Source organism: Chiloscyllium punctatum, chromosome 37 (assembly GCF_047496795.1).
Source record: "Chiloscyllium punctatum isolate Juve2018m chromosome 37, sChiPun1.3, whole genome shotgun sequence".
NCBI classification, from domain to species: Eukaryota; Metazoa; Chordata; class Chondrichthyes; order Orectolobiformes; family Hemiscylliidae; genus Chiloscyllium; species Chiloscyllium punctatum.
Genome location: NC_092775.1, coordinates 48618281 through 48634614, shown reverse-complemented (window position 1 = coordinate 48634614; position 16334 = coordinate 48618281). Strand labels below are relative to the sequence as shown.

Genomic DNA, 16334 nt, shown 5'->3' with positions numbered 1-16334 from the left:
TTCCCACACCCTTCCCTAGTGATCAGGACTTGGAGCCTAAACATTTTCTCTCTAGCTCTACTTCTTCGCCAAAAAGGCGAAAAGAAAGAAAAACTTTTATTTTAAAGTTAGCTCTGCTGCTTGGCATTTAACTGTCATTTTTATTAGATACTAATTTAAATGAGAACTTATTGCTTTGGAACGGTTTATTCTCCCTTTCCCTGATCTTGACAATTATTTCTAGGATATTATTTGTGTCTTCCAGAGTGAAGACAGATTCAAAATTTAATTCAATTCACCAGCAATTCTATTTTCCATTATTAATATCCTCAAACACTCTCTCCAGAGGATCAACAATCATGTGTTTTTTTTCATTTTTAAAAGGCTGTAAAAGCTCATACTGGTTCCATATTTATAATTAATTCTCAAGCTAAATTTTCCTTTTTTGGTACACTTTACATTTTGCCCATTCTTCTAACTTGGTACTACTCTTAGCAGAACTATTTTTTCTTGCAATTTGTTATCTTTAACCTCCTTAATAGCCATGAATGTGTTGCTTCCCTGGAGTCTTTCTCACTAGAATGTATCCTAATGAAGTGATATGAAAATTACTTTAAATGTCTGCGACCACATATCTTGACTGACTTATTCTTTAACGTAATTCCTCAATTTACTTAACCTAACTCAGCCTTCACACACTCAGAACTGCTCTTGTTTAAGTTTAAAAACACTCATCTTACTTTCTACACTTCTGCTGCTCAAACTGAATGCACATGTCAATCATTTTAGGATCATCTTTACTAGGAGGTATTCAATTAATTGCACCTTACCAGATCTTGAATACCTGCTTCTGGTTGACTCTTGAGAATTTTAAAATTCAAGTTTATATTTTCTCTCAACTTTTCCTTTGCTGTCACTGCCCACACTCCATCATCATTATCATCTCCTATACATTGAAAATTCAATTCCATGCTGTAGTATTAGTCTTTGTAGACCAGATCACTAAATGGATATTTGCCTAGAACTCCAAGCCATTTATGAGATTGTGGGAGAAAACGCTTTCCCTCTTCCAATCTATTACCTGATCATCAACATGGTTAGTCAACACAAGTCAGATTAAATCTAGAACTTACCCCATTTTTAGGGCCATAAAACTTAAGATATCAGAGCAGAACTAGGCCATTTAACCCATTGAGTCTGCTCCACCATTTGATCATGGTTAATAAATTTTTCAACTCCTGCCTTCTCCCCATAACCTTTGATCCGCTTACAAATTAAGAACTTCTCTTAAAACATCAGCAGCGACTTGGCCTGCGCAGTCTTCTGCAGCAAGGAGTCCCACAGACTCAAAACCTTCTGGTTGAAGGAATTTCTCATCTCAGTTCTAAAACATCATCCCTTCACTTTGAGGTTTTGCCCTTGGGTCCTAGTCTTTCCCACAAACATAACTACCTTCACCATGTTCACTCTATCCAGGCCTCTCAGTAATCTGTAAGTTTTACTCCTCTCATCCTTTCCAAACTCCATCGAGTACAGACCCAAAGTCCTCAACCACTCATGAGTCATATTGCACAGAAACAGACCCTTCAGTCCACCTCATCCATGTCAACCAGACATTCCAATCTGACCTAGCCCCAATTGCCAGCATTTGGCCAATATCCCTCTTTACCCTTCCTATTCATGTACCCATCCAGATGCCTTTCAAACATTGTCAATGTACTCCTCTCCAAGACTTACTCTGGCAGCTCATTCCATCACGCACTACCATCTGCATGAAAAAGTTACCCTTCAGATCCATTTTAAAACTTTCCCCCTCACCTTAAACCTATGCCTCCAGTTTTGGAGGCACACCCCCTCGGAAAAATCCTTGCTTATTCAGCCTATCCATGCCCTCATGATTTTATAAACTTCTATAGGTCACCCCCCAGCCTCCAACAAACCATGGAAAAAAGCTCAAGACTACTCAGTTTCTCCCTATAACACAAAGCCTCCATTTCCAACAATATTGCAAATTTAACAACATTCTTTCTATCGAAAGTCGACCAAAAGTATATGCAATATTTTAACAGTGGCCTCACCCATGTCCTGTACAGCCACAATGAGTACAGGACTTTAGGATGTCACAATGTTTTGAACAATGAAGGCAAGCATGCTAAATGCCTTCTTCACCACCCAGTCTACCTTTGAGTCCACTTTCAAGGAACTGCACCTGCACCAATATGTCTCTTTATTCGGCAATACTCCCCAAGACCCTACCATTGACTGTATAAGTCTTGCCTGGTTTGCCTCACCAAAACGCAGCACCTCACATTTATCTAAATTAAACACCATCTGCCATGTCTCAGCCCATTGGTCCATCTGATCATAGTCCCATTGTACTCTGCAATAATCTTCCTCACTGACCACCACACCATCTCCAAACTTATTAACCATGCTTCCTATATTCATATCCAAATTATTTAAATATATAACAAAAAGCAGTGCACTCAGCACAAATCCTTAGGGCACATCGCTGGTCACAGTCCTCCAATCCAAAAACCAACCCTCCATCATCACCCTGTCTCCTACCTTCAAGCCAATTTTGTATCCATTTGGTGAGCTCTACCTGGATCCAATGTGATCTCACCTTACTAATCAATCAATCAGTCTACCATGCAGAACCTTTTCAAACACTTTGCTGAAGGCCATATCAGCAACGTCTACTGCCCTGCCTTCAATGTTCTTTATCATCTCTTCAAAAAAATTCAAATCAAATTAGTGAGACATGATTTCCCATGCAGAAAGCCATGTTGACTATCTCTAATCAGTCCTTGCCTTTCCAAATGCATGTAAATCCTGTCTCTCAGAATTCTCTCCAATAACTTACCCACCACTGAAGACAGACTCATTGGTGTATTGTTCCCTGGTTTTTCCTTACAGCCTTTTTTAAATAATATAACCACAATAGCCAGCCTCCAATCTTCTGGCACCTCACCCATGAGTGTCAATGATACAAATATCTCAACAAAGAGCCCAGCAATTTCTTCCCCAGAACTTTGTGGGAAGCCAGGGAATAAAAACTGATCAGCTTCCTGGGATATATTTACCTTTATGCATTTTAAAGACTTCCAGCACCTCCTCTTCTGTAATAAGAACTCTTTTCAAGACAACTATTTATCCAAGCTCCCTAGCTTCCATATCCTTCTCAACAGTACATATTAACGTTAAATATTCATTTAGTATCTTACTCATCTCCTGTAGTTCCACATGTAATGGCCATGCTGACCGTCAAGGTGCCCTAATCTAGAACATAGAAAAAAAAAGCGCAGTACAGGCCCTTCGGCCCTCGATATTGTGCCGACCGAAGCCTACCTAACCTACACTAGCCCAATAACCTCCATATGCTTGTCCAATACCCGCTTAAATGACCATAAAGAGGGAGAGTTCACCACTGATACTGGCAGGGCATTCCATGAACTCTCAATCCGCTGAGTAAAAAATCTACCCCTAACATCTGTCCTATACCAACCTCCCCTTAATTAAAACTGTGTCCCCAAGTAACAGCTGACTTCATTAGCGGAAAAAGGTTCTCATTGTCAACCCCATCTAAACCCTAATCATCTTGTACACCTCTATCAAATCTCCCCTAAACTTTCTTTTGTCCAATGAGAAAAGTCCCAAGTGCCTCAGCCTTTCTTCATACGATCTTCCTACCATGCCAGGCCACATCCTGGTAAACCTCTTCTGCACTCGTTCCAATGCCTCCACATCCTTCCTATAATATGGCGACCAAAACTGCACACAATACTCCAGATGAGGCCGCACCAGAGTCTTATACAACTGCAACATGACCTCAGGACTCCAAAACTCAATTCCTCTACTAATAAAGCCCAGTACGCCATATGCCTTCTTCACAGCACTATTTACCTGGGTGGCAACTTTCAGAGATCTGTGTACATGGACACCAAGATCCCTCTGCTCATCCACACTACCAAGTAGCCTACCATTAGCCCAGTAATCCATCTTCTTGTTACTCTTACCAAAGTGAATCACTTCACACTTAGCTACATTGAATTCCATTTGCCACCTTACTGCCCAGCTCTGCAACTTATCTATATCCTGCTGTAACCTGCCACATCCTTCTTCGCTGTCCACAACTCCACCGACTTTCGTGTCATCCGCAAACTTGCTCACTCAGCCTTCAAGCCCCTCCTCCAGGTCATTTATAAAAATGACAAACAGCAATGGTCCCAAAACAGATCCTTGTGGAACACCGCTAGTAACCACGCTCCAAGATGAACCTATACCATCAACTACTACCCTCTGTCTCCTTCCAGCCAGCCAATTCCTAATCCAAACCTCTAATGCACCCTCAATGCCATACCTCCATAGTTTTTGCATTAGCCTGCCATACCTTATCGAACGCCTTGCTAAAATCCATATACACCACATCTACTGCTTTACCCTCGTCCACTTCCTTAGTCACCTTCTCAAAGAATTCAATAAGGTTTGTGAGGCACGACCTGCCCTTCACAAAACCATGCTGACTATCCTTGATCACATTATTCCTATCCAGATGTTCATAAATCCTATCCCTTACAATTCTCTCTAAGACTTTGCCCACAACAGAAGTGAGACTCACTGGCCTATAGTTACTCGGGCTATCCCTGCTCCCCTTCTTGAACAAGGGGATCACATTCGCTATCCTCCAGTCTTCTGGCACTATTCCCGTAGACAACGACGACATAAAAATCAAGGCCAATGGCTCTGCTATCTCCTCCCTAGCTTCCCAGAGGATCCTAGGATAAATGCCATCAGGCCCAGGGGACTTATCTATTTTCATCCTTTCCAAAATTTCCAACACCTCTTCCCTACATACCTCAAAGCCGTCCATTCTAATTAATTGTGACTCAGTATTCACATCGGCCACAATGTCCTGTGCCTGAGTGAATACTGACGAAAAGTATTCATTCAGTGTCTCTTCAGCCTCCACACGCAACTTCCCACTACTATCCTTGACTGGACCGATACCTACCCTAGTCATCCTTTTCTTCCTGACATACCTATAGAAAGCCTTTGGGTTTTCCCTAATCCTACCAACTAAGGACCTTTCATGTCCCCTTCTCGCTGCTCTTAGCTCTCTCTTTAGATCCTTCCTGGCTACCTTATAACTCTCAATCGCCCCAACTGAACCGTCACGCCTCATCTTTACATAGGCCGCCCTCTTCCCTTTCACAAGGGATTCCAATTCCTTATTAAACCACGGCTCCCTCACAAGACCCTTTACTCCCTGCCTGACTGGTACATACTTATCAAGGACACCCATTAGCTGTTCCTTGAACAATCTCCACATATCATTTGTGTTCTTCCCTTGAAGCCTATTTTTCCAATCCACACATCCTAAGTCATGCCTCACCGCATCATAATTTCCCTGCCCCCAGCTATAACTGTTGCCCTGCAGTGCACACTTATCCCTCTCCATCACTAGAGTAAAAGTCACCGAGTTGTGGTCACTGCCCCCGAAGTGCTCACCTACCTCCAAGTCTAACACCTGGCCTGTTTCATTACCTAGAACCAAATCCAGTATATCCAACCTCTTGTTGGCCTGTCTACATATTGTGTCAGGAAACCCTCCTGCACACATTGGACAAACACCGACCCATCTAACGAACTCGAGCTATAGCTTTCCCAGTCAATATCTGGGAAGTTAAAAGTCCCCCATAACAACCACCCTGCTACTTTCACTCTTCTCCTGAATCATTCTCGCAATACTTTCCTCTACTTCTCTCAGACTATTAGGAGGCCTGTAGAAAACTCCTAATAGGGTGACCTCATCTTACCTAATTCTAACCTCCGCCCAAACTACCTCAGATGGCAAGTCTTCCTCCATCACCCTTTCTACTGCTGTAATACTATCCTTGACAAGCAATGTTACACCTCCATCTTTTACCCCCATCTCTGACCCTAATAAATCTCTGCCTAGTTACTCTTGTGCCCTTAAAGTACTTATAGAATCTCTTCAGATTCTCCTTAACTATTTGCCAAAGCTATTTCACATCCTATTTTTGCCCTCTTGAATTCTCTAAGTGTATTTCTACTGCCTTTATACTCCCCTACTGATTCACTCAATCCCAGGTAAGGGTACTACCCACCTCCATAACCAGCGCTCCTCAAAAATTCCAGAAGATTCCTCCAGCCTCTGGAACTGCTCGGATACCATTAGCCATGCGGCTGGTGCAGCTGCCAACCCCACGCTGATTGATGATGTCACTTCTGCCCCCATCATGGCCACTCCCACAGCCACTTTCGCCCCTCACAATTCCTCATGCATCACATGTGATATCACTCACGCCCCTCACATCATCGCTGATGTCACACGCTCAGTGTCTTCCGCCACCCCTACTGCTGTGTCTGCCAACACTTCCGCCCCCACCTGCATTCTGCTGACAGGCCCCCCACAGGTCCCACTGTCACCATTTCCAGCCCCCAGAACCCTGAGGGGAACACCAACCCTGTTCATGACTCCACCCCCATTCCCTCCACCATCACACCCACTCCAGTTACTAGCTCCACCCCCACTCCCAGCTCCACACCCACACCAGATCCCAGCTCCCAGCCCTGCTGAGTTTTCACCATCCCTCCAGACCTCCCCCTCACTGAGGACAAACGATTAGTCCTCAGGAAAGGACTCACCTTCATCTCCCTCCGTCCACGCATCAATGAATTTAATACACGTCGTGACGTCGAACACTTCTTCCGCCGCCTCCGAGCTTACTTTCACAATCAGGACTCCCGCCCACCTCCCGAGGACACCTTCGTCCACCTCCAACACACTGCATCCACCTGGACGCCCGCGCTGTCCTATTACTTGCCCTCTACCTCTTCATTTCCAACTGCTGCCGGGACATTAACTGCCTCAACCTGTCTACCCCACTCCAACCTCTCACCCTCACAACGTGCAGCCCTCCAATCCCTCTGCTCCAATCCCAACCTCACCATCAAGCCAGCAGATAAAGGGGGAGCAGTGGTAGTCTGGCGCACTGACCTCTACACCGCTGAAGCCAAACGCCAACTTGAGGACACCTCTTCCTGCCGCCCCCTCGACCTTGACCCCACCCCCATCACCAAGCCATCATCTCCCAGACCATACAGAACCTCATCACCTCAGGAGATCTCCCACCCACAGCTTCCAACCTCATAGTCCGGGAACCCCGCACTGCCCGGTTCTACCTCCTTCCCAAGATCCACAAGCCTGACCACCCTGGCCGACACATTGTCTCAGCATGCTCCTGCCCCACTGAACTCATCGCTACCGACATTGACACTGTCCTATCCCCCCTAGTCCAGAAACTCCCCACATACGTTCGAGACAGCACCCACACCTTCCACCTCCTCCAAGACTTCCGTTTACCTGGCCCCCAACGCCTCATCTTCACCATGGATATCCAATCCCTCTACACCTCCATCCGCCATGACCAGGGCCTCCGTTTCTTCCTCTCCCAACATCCCCAACAGTACCCTTCCACCGACACTCATTCGTTTGGCCGAACTGGTCCTCACCCTTAATTTCTCCTTCGAATCCTCCCACTTCCTCCAGACCAAAGGGGTAGCCATTGGCACACTTATGGGCACCAGCTATGCCTGTCTCTTTGTTGGCTACGTAAAGCAGTCGATCTTCCGTAATTACACCAGCACCACTCCCCACCTCTTCCTCCGCTACATTGATGACTGCATTGGCGCTAGGAGGTTGAGCAATTCATAATTCATCAACTTCACCAACACATTTCACCCTGACCTTAAATTTACCTGGACCATCTCTGACACCTCCCTCCCCTTCCTGGACCTCTCCATCTCCATTAATGACGACCGACTTGACACTGACATTTTTTTACAAACCCACCGACTCCCACAGCTACCTGGATTACACCTCTTCCCACCCTACCTCTTGCAAAAATGCCATCTCGTATTCCCAATTCCTCCGCCTCCGCCGTATCTGCTCCTAGGAGGACCAATTCCACCACAGAACACACCACATGGCCCCCTTCTTTAGAGACCACAATTTCCCTTCCCATGTGGTTAAAGATGCCTTCCAACGCATCTCGTCCACATCTCGCACCTCCGCCCTCAGACCCCACCCCTCCAACTGTAACAAGGACAGAATGCCCTGGTGCTCACCTTCCACCCTACCAACCTTCGCATAAACCAAATCATCCGCCAACATTTCTGCCACCTCCAAAAAGACCCCACCATCAGGGATATATTTCTTTCCCCACCCCTTTCCACCTTCCGCAAAGACCGTTCCCTCGGTGACTACCTGGTCAGGTCCACGCCCCCATACAACTCACCCTCCCCATCCTGGCATCTTCCCCTGCCACCGCAAGAATTACAAAACCTGCACCCACACCTCCTCCCTCACCTCCATCCAAGGCCCTAAAGGAGCCTTCCACATCCAAAGTTTTACCTGCATATCCACCAATATCATTTATTGTATCCGTTGCTCCCAACGCGGTCTCCTCTACATTGGGGAGACTGGACGCCTCCGAGCAGAGCGCTTTAGGGAACATCTCTGGGACACCTGCACCAATCAACCACACCGCCCTGTGGCCCAACATTTCAATTCCCCCTCCCACTCTGCCGAGGACATGGAGGTCCTGGGCCTCCTTCACCGCCGCTCCCTCACCAGACGCCTGGAGGAAGAACGCCTCATCTTCTGCCTTGGAACACTTCAACCCCAGGGCATCAATGTGGACTTCAACAGGTTCCTCATTTCCTCTTCCCCCGCCTCATCCTAGTTTCAAACTTCCCGCTCAGCACTGTCCCCATGACTTGTCCTACCTGCCTATCTTCTTTTCCACTTATCCACTCCACCCTCCTCCCTGATCTATTATCTTCATTTCCCCCCCCCCCCCCCCAACTTACCTATTATACTCTATGCTACTTTCTCCCCAGTCCCACCCTCCTCTAGCTTATCTCTCCACCCTTCAGGCTCACTGCCTTTATTCGTGATGAAGGGCTTTTGCCTGAAACGTTGATTTTACTGCTCCTCGGATGCTGCCTGAAGTGCTGTGCTCTTCCAGCACCACTAATCCAGAATCTGGTTTCCAGCATCTGCAGTCATTGTTTTTACCTACCTCAGTCACTTGCCCTACCAGTTTCCCTCAATGGAAGATCACTGTCTAGTAGACATTTCTCTAGGAGGTATATCCACATATTGAATAAGAAAGTTTTCTTGTAAACACAAATTCCTCCCCATCCAAACACTTAACAGTATGGCAATCCCAGTTTACGTTTAGACAGTTAAAATCCCCAATTATTACAACCTGATAATTCTTACAGATATCTGCAATCTTCTTACTTATTTGCTCCTTAATTTCTCATTACTGGAAGGGGGAGGAGGGTGGGGCACTATTACACATTGGAGATCTCAGTTCTACCCAGATAACTTCACTGGATGATTTCCCAGGAATATTCACCCTAAGTACAGCCATAATGTTATCCCTAACCAATACTGACATTCCCCCTCCTCGCTTGCCTTCCATTCTATACTTCCTATAGCTTCTATACACCAGAACATTAGGTTGCCAGTCATATCCATCCCTGCGCCATGTTTCTGTAATAGCTATGATATGCCAGTCCAACCATGTCCTAAGTTTATCTACCTTACCTGTCAAGCCTCAAAGTAAATGCTGTTCACTTAAAATTTCAGTCTTAATTTATCAAACTTACCTTGTTCTCTACCAAGCTCTTGTCTGCCTTTACTATTTGACTTGCTCCTCTTATCTACCGTACCAGCCTCTAACAAAAGGATACTGCTCCCCTTTCTATTCAGGTGCAATCCAATCTCTTGCACAAGTCATTTCTACACCTGAAGAATCTCAATGGTTTAAAGATGGGAATCCTTGACCCTGCACCAGCTCCTCAGCCAAGCACTTATCTGCTATATCCTCCTGCTCCCACTAACACGTGGCACCAGTAATGGTGCAGATATTACTAACCTCGAGGACCTACTTTTTAAAACCCTCCTGTCTAGGTTCCTAGATTACCTCTGTAGAAACTTATTCCTAACCCACCTATGTTGCTGATATCAACATGCACAATGACCTCCAGCTGGTCACTCTCCCGTTTCAGAATATGCTGCACCCTGAGACATCCTTGACCTTGGCACCAGGAAGGCCAGGCTTGGAGGCTAAGGTTTGATCAAAAAGGATTCCTGCAGGCATAGCAACCCAAAAGAATTATGTTAAACAGATAGATGTTAGCTATGAACAATGGCACTTTCCGGCAAACTGGTTCAAGTCTGGAAGATACCTTATGTTCAAGCAGGGAGCAGATGTTGAATGGTAATTGAGGACTTAGGAAGAGACAATCAATGGAATCATAGTTGAAGGGGAAAGAAACCTACACTGCTGTCCGCCCCAGCAGTAACCTGCACAGCTGCTGCCTTCTTTGTCTGGTTTCAAGTATGTCTGGACATCAGATTCATTCTAAGAAAACTAAACAAACAGAAATTCACAGCTGACCATGGAGAAACCTATGTGTGGGAGCTCACAGTAGGAGAGCAGCTAAGTAGCTTTTAAAAGTGTAACCTTACAGGTTTTAAGTTTGCTTGTTGAGCTGGAAGATTTGTTCTCAGACATTTCGTCACCATGCTGGGTAACATAATCAGTCATCCTCCATTTGAAGCACTGCTGAATTGTCCTGCTTTCTATCTGGGTGCCTTGGTTTGTTGTGGTGGATGACATCACTTCCAGTTCCTTTTCTGAGAGGTTGGTAAATGAGGTCCAAATCGATAAGTTTGTTGATGGAGTTGCGGTTTGAATGCCAAAGCCTCTAGGAATAACCATTGTCTATTCTGTCCCAATCGAATTGGTGTCTCTCGTTGTCTGTGAGACAGGATACTAGTGATTGTTGGTTTTATCTTTTGGTGGCTAGTTGGTGCTCTTGCATTCTGATGGTTAGTTTCCTGCCAGTCTGTCCGATATCATGTTTGTTGTAGTCCTTTGCAGGGTACTTTGTATATGACATTCGTTCTGCTGGTTGTTGGTAGAGGGTCCTTTACTTTCGTCGAGTGTTGTTTCAGTGTGTTGGTCGGTTTCTGGGCTACCGTGATGCCAAGGGGCTGGAGTAGTCTGGTCATCATCCAAGATATGTTTAACGTATGGGAGTGTGGCTAGAGTGTTTGGGCATGTTGTGTCTTCTTGTTTAGTTTGTTGTGTAAGAATTGGCAGACTATGCTTATTGGGTACCACTGTTCTTGAATACCTTGTATTAGGTGTTTTTCTTTGGTATCTCAGTGCCTGGGTGCTGCAGTGTGTTGTGGCCAGTTTAAATATATCCTGAGACCCCATTTACCAACTTCTCAGAAAAAGAACTGCAAGTGACATCAACCACCACAACTGAACAAGACACACAAACAGAAAGTAGGACAATACACCAGCACTTCATAGACTCACTGATGTTACCTAGCATGGAGACAAAATGTCAGAGAACAAATCTTCCAGCTCAACAAGCAAACTTATAACCTGGACCACAATCTGAGCTACAAATCTTCTCAAAATGTAACCTTACTGTTTTTCTTTTGTAAATCTAAAATGGTGAGTAGAGTAGTAATTTTTTGATCATATATTGTTATTGCGATCTGTCTTGATTTTGTGGGCGGCACGGTGGCTGAGTGGTTAGCACTGCTGCCTCACAGAGCCAGAGACCTGGGTTCATTTCCCACCTCAGGCGACTGTGTGGAGTTTGCACATTCTCCCAGTGTCTGCGTGGGTTTCCTCCGGGTGCTCTGGTTCCCTCCCACAGTCCAAAAATGTGCAGGTTAGGTGAATTGGCCATGCTAAATTGCCCGTAGTGTTAGGTGCAGGGGTAAATGTAGGGGTCTGGGTGGGTGCGCTTCGGTGGGTTGGTGTGGACTTGTTGGGCTGAAGAGTCTGTTTCCACATAAGTAATCTAATCTAAAAAAATTAAAAATACAAAAATGTAGGTACTAAGCTGGCTTGGAGCAGTATTTTTAGTGCAGTAAGACTGTGCTATTTTCTAGGTCTATAGATTGTTAAGGTGCAAAGATAGCCTTTGGAGTGACATGCACATTCATTTTGGATGTGGGAGATTAGGGAGAGATTCCATGTTACTGATGATTATGTCTGTAGGAAATATGTTTGGTTGCGAATCCTATCTGATTGTAAGGATTAGTTGGAGTGGCAGTTATAGGCAATGAGGAATTTACAGGAGCTGCGGTAATGGATAGCAGTTGCAGAGAGGGAGATAAACCAAAGATACAGTCAGGTAGATGGGTGACCACCAAAAAAAGTAGGACAGGGAGATAGATTGTGGAGGAGTCTCCTGTGGTCATCCCAGTCTCAAAATAGTATGCTGTTTTCAAAAATGTAGGGGAGTCTCAGGGGAATGTATCACTGACAGACAAGTCTCTGGAACCGAGACTGGCCCCACTATCACAATCGGTACACCAGGTTCCAAGCAATCAATTGTAATAGGAAACTCTCTAGTTAGAGGCACAGGCAGATGATTCTGCGGCCAACAGCGAGACATCAGAATGGTGTATTGCCTACTAGAGCCAGGATCAAAGATCTCTTGGAGAGGGTGATGAATATTCTCAAAAGGGGAGAGGTACCAGCAGGAGGTCATTGTACATACTGGAACCAATGACATAGGAAGAGAAAAGTACAAGATTCTGATAAGAGAACATAGGAAGTTAGGCAGGAATTTAAAAAGGACGCCCTCAAAAGGTAGTAATATCTGGATTAGTCCCACTGCCATGAGCAGTGCACAAACTAATACAGGAGGTGGGTGGAATCCAGGGAGATAGTAAGAGATCAGACAGACTGGTACAGTTGGGAAAAGGAGTAAGCCAAACAAGGCAGGCAGGAACAAAGTAGAGGACAAAGCAGACTGATAAATTTAACTGCATACTTTACCTAACAGGTAAAGCAGACAAACTCAAGGCATGGTTAGGAACATGGGACTGGAATACCACAACAATTACAGAGGTGTGGCTCAGGGATGAACAGGGCTGGGAAGTTAATGGTCTAGGGTATAGATGCTATCGGAAGGATCAAAACAGGGCCAAGAAAGGAAGGGCAGTGGCGTTTTTGGTAAGGGATAACATTATGGCGAAAGATACTTAGGGAGGATATTCCTAGGAATATGAGAGAATGTGAGGACTGGGAATATGTCCAGGCAGTTATTTGGGTGGAACTGAGAAATAAGAAAAGGACGATCACCTTATTAGAATGGTACGATAGACTCCCCTAGTAGTCAGCAGGAAATTGAGAAACAAACTTATAAGGAGATGTTATCTGTAAGAATAACAGGGGTGTTATGGACAGAATTTTAACTTTCTAAACATAGACTGGGACTGCCATAGTGTTAAGGGTTTAGATGGAGAGGAATTTAAGTGTGTACAAGAAACATTTCTGACTTGATATGTGGATGTACTACTACAGAAGGTGCAAAAGTTCACCTACTCTTGGGAAATAAGGCAGGGCAGCTGACTGAGCTCACTTGAGGAGTACTTTGGGGCAAGTGACCATAATTCTATTAGTTCTAAGAGCGCAATGGAAAAGGAAAGACTAGTTGTAAAAGTTAAAGTTCTAAATTGGAGGAAGGTCAACTTTGATGGTATTAGGCAAGAACATTCAAGAGTTGATTAGGTGCAGATGATCACAGGTAAAAGGGGCATCTGGAAAAGGGGGCATCTGGAAAAGGGGAAACCTTCAAAAGTGAGAGAATGAGTGTCTAGAGACAGCATGTTCCTTTAGGGTGAAGGACAAGGCTGGTAGATGTTGAGAATGCTGGATGACTAGAGAAATTGAGGTTTTGGTCAAGAAGAAGAAGAAGGAGGAAGCATGTGCCAAGTAAAGACAGCAGAGATTGAGTGAATGCTTAGAAATGTATAAAAGCAGGAGGAGTAGACTGAAGAGGGAAATCAAGAGGGCAAAAAGGAGACACAAGATAGCTTGGGCAAATAGAGTGAATGTATTTGTAGAATACCTTTGTATTCTCCTTAAGGGTAACTAGGGAAGTTTAGAGCCCTTCAAAGATCAGCAAGACTGCCTATATGTGGAACTGCAGGAAATGGGAAAGATACTAAACAAGTATTATGATCAGTATTAACTGTGAAGAAGCATACAGAAGGTAATGTGGGGAACACGACGTTTTGAAAAATGTCCATATTACAGACATCTGATGCTGGACATCTTAAAACACAATGGTGAATAAGTCCCAATGACCTGATCAGGTGTACGCTAGAACTCTGCGGGAAGCTAGAAAAGTGATTGCTGGGCACCTTGCTTATAGCCATAGGTGAGGGGCTGGAAGATTGGAGGTTGGCTAATGTGGTGCCACCATTTAGGAAAGGTGCTGAGGAAAAGCCATGGAACTACAGACCAGTGAGCCGGATATCGGTGATGGACGAGTTGGAGGGAATCTGGAAGGACCTTTATTTGGAAGGGCAAAGACGGATTAGGAATAGTCAACATGGCGTTATGCATGGGAAATCATGTCTGACTAATGATTTGAGTTTTTTGAAGAAGTAACAAAGAGGATTGATGAGGGCAGAGCAGTGGCATGATCTACATGGACTGCAGTAAGGCGTTCGACAAGGCTCTTAATGGTAGACTGGTTAGCAAGGTTTGATCACATGGAATACAGGAGAACTAGACACTTGGATGCAGAACTGGCTGGAAGATATGGCAGAGGGTTGTTTTTCAGACTGGAGGCCTGTGACACAAGGATCGGTGTTGTGTCCACTTCACTTATATTAATGATTTAGATGCGGACATAGGAGGTATGGTTAGTAAATGTGCAGGTGACATCAAAATTGGAGGTGTAGCGGAAGAAGATTACCTCAGAGTACAACGGCACCTTGATCAGGTGGGCCACTGGGCCAAGGATTGGCAGATGACGTTTAATATAGATGAATGTGAGGTGTTGCCCCAGCCTATTCAGCCTCTCCCTATAGCTCAACCCTCCAACCCTGGCAACATCCTTGGAAATCTCTTCTGAACCCTTTCAAGTTTCACAACATCTTTCTGATAGGAAGCAGAGCAGGACTTATATACACTTAATCGAAAGGTCTTGCCGAGCATTGCTGAACAAAAGACCTTGGAGTGCAGGTTCATAGCTCCTTGAAAGTGTAGTTGCAGGTAGACAGGGTATGAAAGCTGAATTTGGTACGCTGTCCTTTATTAGTCAGAGCATGGAGACAGGAGTTGGGAGTCATATTAAATTAGATTAGATTAGATTACTTACAGTGTGGAAACAGGCCCTTCGGCCCAACAAGTCCACACCGCCCCGCCGAAGCGCAACCCACCCATACCCCTGCATTTACCCCTTCACCTAACACTACGGGCAATTTAGCATGGCCAATTCACCTGACCTGCACATCTTTGGACTGTGGGAGGAAACCGGAGCACCCGGAGGAAACCCACGCAAACACGGGGAGAACGTGCAAACTCCACAGTCAGTTGCCTGAGGCGGGAATTGAACCCGGGTCTCTGGTGCTGTGAGGCAGCAGTGCTAACCACTGTGCCACCGTGCCGCCAGTAATTGTGGCTGTACAGACATTGGTTAGGCTACTGTTGAAATATTGCGCTCAATTCTGGTCTTTTTGCTATCTGAAAGATGTTGTGAAACTTGAAAGGGATCAGAAAAGATTTACAAGGATGTTGCCAGGGTTGGAGGGTTGAGCTATAGGGAGAGGCTGAATAGGCTGGGGTTACATTCCCTGGAACATCAGAAGTGGAAGAGTGATATTACAGAGATTTATAAAATCATGAGGGGCGTGGATAGGGTAAACAGACAAGGTCTTTTCCCTGAGATGAGGGAGCACAAAACGAGAGGGCAAAGGTTTAAATTGAGAGTGGAAAGACTTAAAAAGGAACTAAGGAACAATGTTTAAATGCAGGGGGTGGTGCTTGCATGGAATGAGCTGCCAAAGGAAGTGGAGGAGGCTGGTACAATTACAAAATTTAAAAGGCAACTGGATGAGTAGATGAATAGAAACGGGTTAGAGGTACATGGGCCAAATGCTTGCAAATGAGAAGAGATATATTTAGGATGTTTGGTGAGCATCTTGATGCGCGAGGGTAGGGAAAATAGGGATCACTGTAATTACAGAGAACTTTGCTCATACCCTAAGTTTCAAATACACACACACACATCACCCCACCCTTTCACAGCCCATACAATCGATAACATACCTACAATTTCATTATAGTTATATAACAATTACCTGAGCACAACTGTTCAATCTTGGAGTAGGCCAACTGAAGGGAATCATTAATCCATGCCAACATCTCATGCCGACTTAGGTTCTCACTGGTTACAGATGTAGAATAAACATTCACCGCCATTTT

General features: G+C 45.0%; 1 protein-coding gene across 1 annotated transcript in view; it reads right to left on the bottom strand.

The window, feature by feature from the left end:
• LOC140463094 (microtubule-associated protein RP/EB family member 1-like) overlaps nucleotides 1-16331 on the bottom strand; it is a 62318-nt gene extending 45987 nt beyond the window's left edge. The window contains exon 1 of the mRNA XM_072556810.1: nucleotides 16211-16331. Within this exon, the coding sequence (XP_072412911.1) occupies nucleotides 16211-16331 (121 nt within the window). The remainder of the gene's footprint in view (nucleotides 1-16210) is intronic.
• Nucleotides 16332-16334: the final 3 nt, after the last annotated feature.